The sequence below is a fragment of the Oxyura jamaicensis genome, chromosome 4 (assembly GCF_011077185.1).
Source record: "Oxyura jamaicensis isolate SHBP4307 breed ruddy duck chromosome 4, BPBGC_Ojam_1.0, whole genome shotgun sequence".
NCBI lineage: Eukaryota > Metazoa > Chordata > Aves > Anseriformes > Anatidae > Oxyura > Oxyura jamaicensis.
In genome coordinates this window covers 17,344,444-17,354,726 of record NC_048896.1, presented here as the reverse complement: position 1 = coordinate 17,354,726, position 10,283 = coordinate 17,344,444, and the positions used below count along the sequence as shown (strand labels likewise).

The window sequence follows — 10,283 nt, the reverse complement described above, 5'->3', positions numbered from 1 at the left end:
ACGGGTACACCCATCAGTCCCCCTTCAGCAACATCGTGAGCACGAGGGGCTGGGGAAGGGCCTGAGAGGTTACGTCTGGAGCACAAGGGTAGCAATAGCCTGAAGCAATGCTTCTTTCACAGCAACACACACATGCCACAAGATGCTTTCCTGAACCAATTACTCTTTCCTGTTCAGAGAACCCAAATAAAAGACAGCTGCTCTCCCAGTATCAGTTAGCCCGGCTGGGTGTTTCACATGGTGGCTCCAACTGATCCCTCACGAGCAGGGAGCAGTGTCCGCAGCGAGGCAGCAGCAGAACCAGAGCTGGGGACCCTGGCAGCCGCAGGGGACAGAGCCCCAGACAGGCAGCACAGAGCAGATGGCGAGGCTAGGGGAGCACAGGGAAGGAGCTTGGAGTCCTGCTCTCCCCTGCTGCCCTGCAGGCTGCGTAATTATTCCTGTGGAGCCAATACGGCTCGCTGTGTTCATTGTCCTTCAGAAAACAGCCCAGACCTGGGGACGGGAAGGATTGACCCCTCACGCCAATTCTGACTGAAGCAAAATCCCCTGAAAAAAAAAAAAAATCCTTCTAATGAATGGTGCACATTATCTCATCCTCCCCACGTCTAGTTTTTGTTCATAACTAGGTCCTCTGCTGGGGGAAGAAGAGAAAAATTACTGAAAAACAGGTTACATCTTGCACTCACTAGCTGAAAAATGTATTGAAAATGTGTAGGGTTTTTCAAGATAGAAAGTGATAGAAAAGCATCATGAACCAATACGTTTCCGATTTATTTTAGGTCACCTGGATAAATTTAAAGCGGTTAATAATGAGATTTGCATTTATCTCAAAGCATAATGTACAAGTAATGAAATATGCTTTAAAAGTACAGTAAAAAACTCTATTAAAATGTCTTTTGTTTATTCGAGTAAGGGAAGAAGAAACAATAACATGACTCAAGGTTCTTACTTTCAGAGCACAGCAGTCCCTGGGTTTCTTTAAGAGGAGAACTTAGATTACTTGGACAGCAAGCTGAGCTGCAGAGTTGTGTTCTGGAACACTAAAATGTATTTGTACAGATAGATGCACATGCATACACTCATACACACCCTGTTTGCTGTTAACCAGAAAACGAGAAATATGTCTTAATTCAGAAAAGACTATGTTCACGGGGGAGAGGGTGCGTCTCCTGGCCTGGAGTGGTGAATGCTCTGGTTATTAGCCTTGCACATTTTTCCCTATTCAGTTTGAATTCAGAGCTAAGCAAATTTCCAGGAGCAGGCCTGCAATTCCAGCTCTGTATGCTAATCAATTCGATGCAGCTTGAGAAGCCCTGAACACAAGCTGGAATAGCCCTTAGCTTTCATGGCTTGTCTTTGCACTTCTCCACATATGCAGGCCTACCTTAGCCAATTCTGAAAATCTGGATGGACTGGATCCAACTTTTTTCCTCCTAACCTCCTTTAGACATGCTTTTATTACATTTCAGTGCCAATATCTTTCGTCACCCCTGGCAGACCCGAGGGTGGCTGGAAGCTGTTATCCTCTGCACATGAGCAACGTTATCACATGCCCCAAACAGAGACCTTTGAACGACACTTGCAGTATGTACAAACACACGAGGCCTTAGACAACCTCTACTGCTCAGTCTGGGCCCTTTGCACCATGGATTCATTTCCGAACACCTAGGCTCCATCAAGACACACATACTACATACACAGTAAAAATCCCTAGTTTGGTTTTGTGTGTAGTTTCAGAGACAAGAAAGGGGGAAATACTGCTGTGCTGGCCAATAGCACTATCACACTTTCTTACCAGCCCCTGCAGTTTGGCTGCATGCCTTACCCAGAGCTAGTGCAAGCTCTTCCTAAAAGAAGATGAGCTGTCGTAGCTTACTTACTATAGAGTGAAAACAGCCTTTTGATCAAAGGCCAAGAAGAGCTGGGAAGGAAACAAGTGGATTCAGACAGACAAGAGGTGGAACCTGCAACGAGGTGTGGAATACAGCACCAACCACAGTCAGATTCTTGAGGTCTCTCGTGCTGGGTAAGCACAGGGCAGTATTTGTTGTTTTGGGGCACTAGAGCAGGTAGGGAGACATGAGCCAAGGTACCATACATGATGCTACTCAGAGCATAAGAACTAAGGACTCAGGCCCACCAGAAGTAACAGGACATCCCCCCAGTACACAGGGGAAAGACTACATGCATTTGTTTGTACCTTGTGATCAAAATGAAACGTCTACTGGATTCCAAGCATTGAGGTAGATGTTTGCACAGAATACATTCAGCATACCCGCTCCCTCTCAGGGGTATCCCATTCACACTGACGGGATTTCTACTCGAAGACCAAAAAGGAACCAGAATTTTCTGCTTCACATAATGATACAAATTACCACTGAAAATAAATAAATAAATAGAAGTCTTTCTTGGCCTGTCTCAGCTCCTGATACTCAGCCTAATTTTCCCTTGCTCATTTTCAGCCCATTTATTCCTAGATAACCCCCCCCCCCGGCACTACAGTGAATAATCCTCTTCTCTCCTGGGATTCAGAGTGAAAAGGGAACATGTCACTCCATGACAGAAAGAACTGCCAAAATAAAGATGCTGGTGAGGACTGAATTTTTAACGTACATCTCTTTCGGGGTGTGAATAGCACCAGGATTCAGTAATAGGGGCCATGTACTTCTAGGTCACCAGGTCAGATCTGACTGCATCCTCCAATAATTTTGACAGCCTGCCATCTGTGATGTAAGTAGCAGGTGTTCATGTGGATCTCGGTCAATACATGTCTACTAGCAAGGCTTGCATCTCTAGAAAACCCACAGTTTTTAGCAAGCAGTACTGAAGCCTGCTTCTGGACTTGGATTCTCATTGCCTTAAGTGGACGATAGAGTCATCACAGCTTTAGCCAGTGTTTACAGAACAAAAAAACGCCAACAAATAGTGCCAGAGGCCTGCTGGATGGCAAGCAGGAGCACGACACCTTCTTCCAAAACAGGAGGCTGAGGGAAAGCAATGGAAAAATATCTGCCAGATTTTAAAGATGACGAGCTCCTTTGCTGTCTTCCTATTTTCTACACATGGCTTGGGGAGTTATTTTTTGGAGATGACACTAACGGCAATCACATCAGCCCCAATGCTCACATGAGAGCAGACAATGTCAAGACTTGAGCTGCTGAGATCAGACTGCTTCTGCTTTAATAAATACAGGAATTAGCACGCAGAGACTGCACACAGGGCAGCCTCTCAAAAAAAAAGAAGTGTCACCTTTTTTGAGAGTGTCACCGTCAAATTGCACACAACAGAGACAGATTAAAAAAAAAAAAAAAAAAAAAAAAGGGGGGACTAGAAAAATGACTGAAGTCTGTCCATAGACCCCAACACTTCAAACAGCCCGTCCTCAGTGGGGAAGGAAGGACTTGATTTAACAGTTTATCTCTCTGCTCCAGGAACAGCTCCCTCAGAAAGCTCCAGCCATGTGCAGCAGGTCTGAGGCAAAGCATTATTTACTCCCAGAGCCACCTCTGGCAAGGACTGATCCAAAGCCATATACACTAGCAGGCATTTGCCAAAATCCTTGACATTGTGATCCGCTAAATCCCTGAAGGAGGACATGCTTTGTTGATTTGTTTTTAAACAGACTACAATGCAAACCAATTGACCAGCTATTTGATTGTAGCTATTTAATAAACCTGTGTTTAAATCAGTAACTCTTCAGGTTCACTAGAGGTGGAGGGCACCATTCTCTCATTGGCAGCGGTTACCATGGCATCAGTGCTACAGGGTTAGGGCATTTGCCACCTGTCTGTAGTTGGCACCGTACCGAAGGCACTAGCTAGCTAGTTTGGCAAGCATGGTTTCAGCAACAGTGCCCGATGGGGCCACTCTGGGGCAGACATCAGTGTCCCAGGCAGGGCCTTTTATCCCAGATTCTCTGGCCTACAGACCTATAGAAACAAAAATTAAGAAGCATAAGGTTTCTGAATAATATCTCAGAAAATCTTCTGAATATTTTATCCTAAGTACTTGGATACACATTCATGGAAGCCTGGCTTATTCACTGTAGTGTATAATCGAATCCTGAAGGGATACCTGAGGACTAATTGGTTTTGTCTGTGTTAGTGTCTAGTCATTGCATGAATCAGGCGATGCTGAATTTCCAGCTTAGACTAAGAGCTCCCTAAAGATAGAGAACCAGGCTGCCTTGTCTGGCCGTGTAAGTGGTTTGGGTTCAGAAGTTCTTCAGCCTATGCATTATTACTTACCCTTCTTGCCATGACAGTTCCTACTGAGGAATCATCTCACACAAAGAGCCTGAGTCAGGGCAGTCTGCAAATGAAACAAGGAGGAATGAAGCAGGGACTTCATCTTCATTTGAAATGATCAGGCGGGGGAGGTGGCTATGGGCAAAGATCCTGCACCTGGGCTATTCCTCTGCTAGGGCTGAGCCAGACCTGTCCTGATGTCAGGGTGTGAGGCTTATGAAAGGCCTGCCAAATCTCAGCAGTTAACAAGAAGCGCTAACAAAGGGCTAAGAAAAAGATGCAAAGCAGAAACAGTTTCATTGTTACGGCTTTATGCAGCAGGGAAGGAAGACAGGACTCACCTCTCCCCATTAGCACCAGCCTTTGTAGAGCCTTTTGCAGGAGGGAGAATACAAAATACATGTGCACCCACCTCCTATTCTTCCCTCCCATTTGTTCTGCGGCTAGGTCTTCCCCAGCTTTGCAGCAGGGCATGAAACTTTGTTCTGGGGTTGCTTCAGTGCAGTTTTTCAGCATCCACATGGGCAGTTGTGAAGTCTCAGAGGGATAAGTTCCACATCCTACCGCAGGATGTGTCAAACAAAGCAAACCCATTTGTTTGCTTTAAAGCCCTGAACCTCATGCCTCAGGGCGTAAGTTAACTATCTGCAGGGCTCTCTCTAGAGGGAAGGTTGGTTGTTTTTTTTTTACCTGATCCTTCATCAATGCAGATGTTACTAGGTCTGTCATGGAGCTATTCACCTTTCTGAGCATCAACTACAAGTCACAGCAGTTGGAAACATTTGTATTTTTGGTACAAATCTCATCCTGTGTCACATTAACAAAAGTTAATATAACCAATAGAGCTACACTAACCTGGCAACAGAGTCCATTGCCAGCACTGACTTGAGCAGGGACATTTTTACTGTTTTTTTTTTTTTTTTTTTTTTTTTTTTTTCCAAATACCAGCTTAAAATCAATGCAACAACTCCAAAGTTTATCTAGTTTCTCAAGTGCAACTTGCATAGATACATCCAGAGTAGCTTTTTACTAGTAGTGCAGCACCAGAAGCTGCTTTACCAACTACTTTGTTAGCTGTTATCTGGAAGTATCAACCTTTAACTTACTGTGAGCTCAGTAATCCTGCTTCTCCCTCTTTGCTGCTGCTGCCCTTCCTGCAATGCAAGTCATCTAAAATGCAACTTCTAAATGCAAGTCATCTAAAAGGCAACTTCTCCTCTGGACAGGAGAGGTGGGCTGGCCTCCTATGCATTTGCATCTGCTTTGCAAACAGAAAGATGAACTCCACTCATCACCTGCCACATGGAATCCTTATCAAAGCCAAGATTGCTAGAGGGGAGCATTTCATTAAGACTAGAAATTCTTTCGGGAGCACAGTCACAAGTGCCCTGACATATAAAAATTTATGTAACTTCATCTAGCGAGACAGCTAACACTCAGACGGAACAGAAGCACTTTGTTTGGGCTAGATAAAAATCAATAAATAGCACATGTCTAACTTCTCCCTGTGCATTAAGATTTTGAAGTCCAGAAGAGGTCATTGTATGTTGTTATGACTAAGAAGACATTCAGTTGCCCCGCTTGTTAACCAGAACCTCTGTAACTATAGAGAAAGAGAGCCTACAAGCTCTCTCCACCTGAGTAGCACTTTATTCTGCTTATTTGGTGATGCTAATTGATGGAAAGGAGCATTTAGTTAATTAAGACATGGCAATATATCAGCTAGAGAAAAACCAGAAGGAATTCCATACCACTGAAAAGTATCTTAATGGAAAGAAGAACCAAACCTGGTCCCTCTAACCTATCACCACTCAGCCAACCATATTTTAAAAAAGACTGATTTTTGTTGCTGCATCTCCTTGTATACTTGCTGGATGTTTCAGACTTTGGAATGCAAGACTGGGCAGGAGAAGAGAAGCTCAGTATGTACAGAAGACATTAACTTTCACAGTTCATTTCTTAAAGCAGGAATGAATGCTGACAAACACCACCTGCAAGGCAAGACGCAGAAAGAAGATGGGCTGTCAGTCATGAAATAGCCTCCCCTCTTCCATACAAACACCTGTTTATTGTACACCACAGTGAGAAGCTCAAGCACAAACAGGACAGTAAATCTATACAGCATTTGCAAGCTCTAGTTGAGACTGTGGTATTCAAAATATTTGAATACAACTTCATCCACAAACTCAAATTCTGTTTTCTAATTCAGTTCAGCTACAAGAGGAAGAAACTACCATCATGTGTGTATAAAATAGCCGGTGCTCCCAAGAATCCAGACTTATTTGGGACACTGATATAACTAATAGTTTAAAAAAGAGAATCTGCCAATATGCTGTTTTCCAACATGGCCCACAGATCAGACCAAATTCAATCCTGCATACACATAGAAATTATATTACATATCTCAACACAACAGAACCTGTAGACATAAAATGAAACACTGAATGTGATCCCCTGTAGAAGTTTTTGTTTAAAGCATCAAATTCTTCGGCATATACCATATCCTATATGGCCATGAAAGTTCAAAAGTGTCTATTGTGATTCTATCATGACTTTTCTTTGGCCAACAGTTTGAAGCCCCTTTTGAGTTCTAGGGCTTTTTTCAAGAGGTGGTCATATATTCCAAGAAGAGAAGGAGCTCAAGTACAGACAAGACTAGGCACAAGGCATTAGAGATACACACAAGACCAAGTTAAATAAGCTACTTAAACACAAGATGTGAATTTAGCAATTTCAAAAGGACAATAGTATTCAAAAAGGCAACAATCCAAGATACTAGAAGCAAAACTTCCTAAAATGACCTAATCCCACTGCTGTTTTAAGTGCTATATTTATTCAAATGTACCCCATCCGGCTCTCAATTAACTGCTTTCTCATTTCCAAATGCAGGTCTGCAGTGCACAGAAGTGTAATTATTTACACAGCACTCCATCATTGCCACTACTGTCTGTACTTCTAAAGCATCTTGATTACTCTACTGATGAGCACCATGGAAATGCCTATAAATAATCATTTCCCCTCATTAAGTTACAGTTCATGGAGTGGGGAAGGATGATTTTCCTTTGTATGTTCCTTTCGTAAATTTTATCGTTTCACAACAGAGGGAGTAACATGCCTCTGATGACACTCCAAGAGACAGACTGTCAGGATGCTTGTCAGTATTTCAGCTGCGAGCGGCTTGCAGTTCTGTATGAATATTTTCTCCTGAAAATAAAGTCCTGTTTGTCAGAATTAGGCATTCAAGACTGTTTTTCTAATGTCAGATTCAGACATGCAAAAACCTTTAGTATCACATCAGAAGGTCAGACTTTATGGAGCAGTATGTCATGGAAACCTTAACAGCAAACACTGCACTCACAGCAGAAGCTCCTGGCTTTAGCTTGCAACACTGAGAACACACATGGGGGGAGATTTCAAATGAACTTAGATTAAAATACAAACATTGAAGGAAACCTTCCAATAAGAACAAAGCACTGGTAAATAGATTTGATCCTCAGGGATCTCCAACAATAATTGATGCCACAAATATCAAACATTCCATTAATGTCAAATCACAAAATCTCATTCCTCTCATTAACCGCTATACTAAACGCACATTTACATGCACTGAAACTGCTGGTGGTAGCTCTCTAACACAATGAAAAATCACGTCATAAAATGGTGAATTTTAAAGCCGGTAAAACGAGCTGAATGGGGTGTCTTCACCCACTGAAATCAGATTCCTGCAACAAAAAGCAATTGTGAAGTTCTCACATTGCCCCAGTGAGCAGAGTACCAAGGCACCAATCCCCATATGGGTATCAGAGCTTGCTATGAGGAAAGCAAGGTTGCCTTCTATTTTGGGATTCAAGGACAGTCATTTATCTGTGGCTGCTATGGACAACACTTTGCCATAGTAATTGCTAAATTACCTAGATCTTTGAGCCCCATGCTCAGCCATGTCCCCATGCAAGGCAGTGACTTGAGCACTGTATCGCTTCCTGCCCTTTAGCAGCATTTCTCTAGGCAATCTGCAACTTAAGAGCAAGCATCATTTCCCAGATTCCTGCTTAGGAATTAGCACAATTTCACAGGCTGGTCCAGCCAACCGGCCATCAGTGCAGTCCAGCTTATCATCTGATTCAGTCTTGCTCACAGAGCTGGAGAGGAAAACTATTCTTACTCTTGCAAATGGTTTAAAGGAGGAGAACAGAACAGTTTGACAAATCCACGAGGCGTTCCTATTTCCATGCTCTGTCCAAAGCAGCACCTCACCTCCAAAATGCTGGCTATTTCAAACAACTGAAGCCATTTAGTGGTTCATATTAAGATCTTGATCCACAACTGTCAGTGCAACAGCACTCTGTCAGCAGGAGGAGGCAACTGCTTTTGGGTCAGATCCATCGATTAAGCTCTTTTTAAAGCTACTGTGATTCAAGATGCATGGTCTTGTGCCCACATATCATTTTCCTCAATGAGGAAGGATCACTCGTCCCTCTCCTCCCTCTTCCCCCAGCCACTTTCAGGGTTCCCAGTACATCGCTCCCTGTATCACTGCTTACTTACAACGCACTGCCATACTTACGGTCAGCTTAGCTGAAAAGTCACCCACCCCTGTATAAGCTATACAACTTATGAAGAAAAAGCACCGAATATCCGGCAGGCTGGAGTGACATGCTACATTCAAGCTCCCAAACACTGCGCCTGGACTAGGACACCTCATGAACAAACGTTTGGTGCTGCAAGGACGAACATTTTCATTTGTAAAGGCTACATGTTGTTTGAACACACTGCCTAGTGTTGGCAAGGTATTTGAATAATTTTCTCCAAAGATAGGAGCGAGAGTTAATTTAAAGCAATAGTAGCAAACCCTAGAATAGCCAGTGTTCTACCCCAACACAAGAGGTGGAACAAGAAAAACAGATGCAAAAATAAGATTATCCCTCAGTTACAGAAGACACAGAACTGTTAAATTAAGCTCAGAATGTTCCTTGAAGAAGAATCTAGCTCTTCCCAGTCCTCAGAATTATCCTCCACATTCCTTTAAGTGTTTTCATAGATACAGTAATATGAAATATCTTATTGCTGTATAGCTGCTAATAAGAGACAGATGTGTCATTCAGTTCCAGGAAAATGTAGACATGAAGCACATTATGACGACCCACTAAATATTTTTGACCCAAATCCCTTTCTGCATGTTATCTCTTTATGCATTTAGTCAAGAAAATGCAACACAGTTCCATACTTTTCCTGCTAATTACTGAGCTAGCCAAAAGACCATGCGTGGATCAACTGCTTTATCTTAGCAAGGCCAAAGCAAGTCAAGCAACACAGTTACTTAGTGAATCCAAAGCTTGAGAGCTCTTGCAATTACTTCAGAGCTAAATCAACTGGTGGCTGTGAGCCGAACTCCCCATGTTATTTATTTAGCTAGTCCGGAAGAAAGGCACTGCACACTGGCGTGCAGGACGAAGCATCTGTTTCACTCAGACGGTTGGCTGCATTCTTTACTTGATATTAATATCAGTGAAAATTTAGCAACTTAACCACTGGCATGGGAAGTCTGAATTTTAAGAGAACAGATGGCAGTGATCATCTCGGGTTAATTTTAGGCTTCAAAAATTGCTCTTAGTCAGCAAAGTGTCAAGATAAGAGGAAAATGAAAAGGCAACATCTGTAAAATCTCCTACCTGTTTCCCGTCCAGAGTATACAGCTTTTTGACCACTCCTGTCTCCAGCTTGATAGCTTCAGTGATATCAGTGAGAACTTGCTCAAACGAATGGGCAGTCTTCTTGTTCAAGAGAACACGGACTGCTTTCCGGGGCTTCACCCCGCTACGGATGATGGTTACCAGCTTGGGCCGCACAAAATCTTTGTTCTCCTTTGCCTGGGCGCTGTTGCTGCTGGCCAGAGACTGAGGTGCTTTCTGGTTGGCAGATGTCTTCACGTTGACGGACCAGTTAGGATTGACATTCTTGGTATATTCCACCTTCTTGAAGAAGTTGTCAGATGAGCAGACATAACTTTCACCTTTTGAAAGAAATAAACACTGG

The 10,283-nt window shown here is 43.1% G+C and overlaps 1 protein-coding gene across 7 annotated transcripts in view; it reads right to left on the bottom strand.

Annotated features, from left to right (window-relative positions):
- The window catches only part of DCX (doublecortin), an 89,465-nt gene that overhangs the window by 52,863 nt on the left and 26,319 nt on the right, over nt 1–10,283 (bottom strand). For all 7 annotated transcript variants that reach the window (XR_004750248.1, XM_035324084.1, XM_035324088.1 and 4 more), the window contains one exon: nt 9,920–10,260. Coding sequence is in view for 6 of the 7 variants with exons in the window: in XM_035324084.1 (XP_035179975.1) it covers nt 9,920–10,260 (341 nt within the window). In the remaining variant the exon portion in view is untranslated. The remainder of the gene's footprint in view (nt 1–9,919; nt 10,261–10,283) is intronic.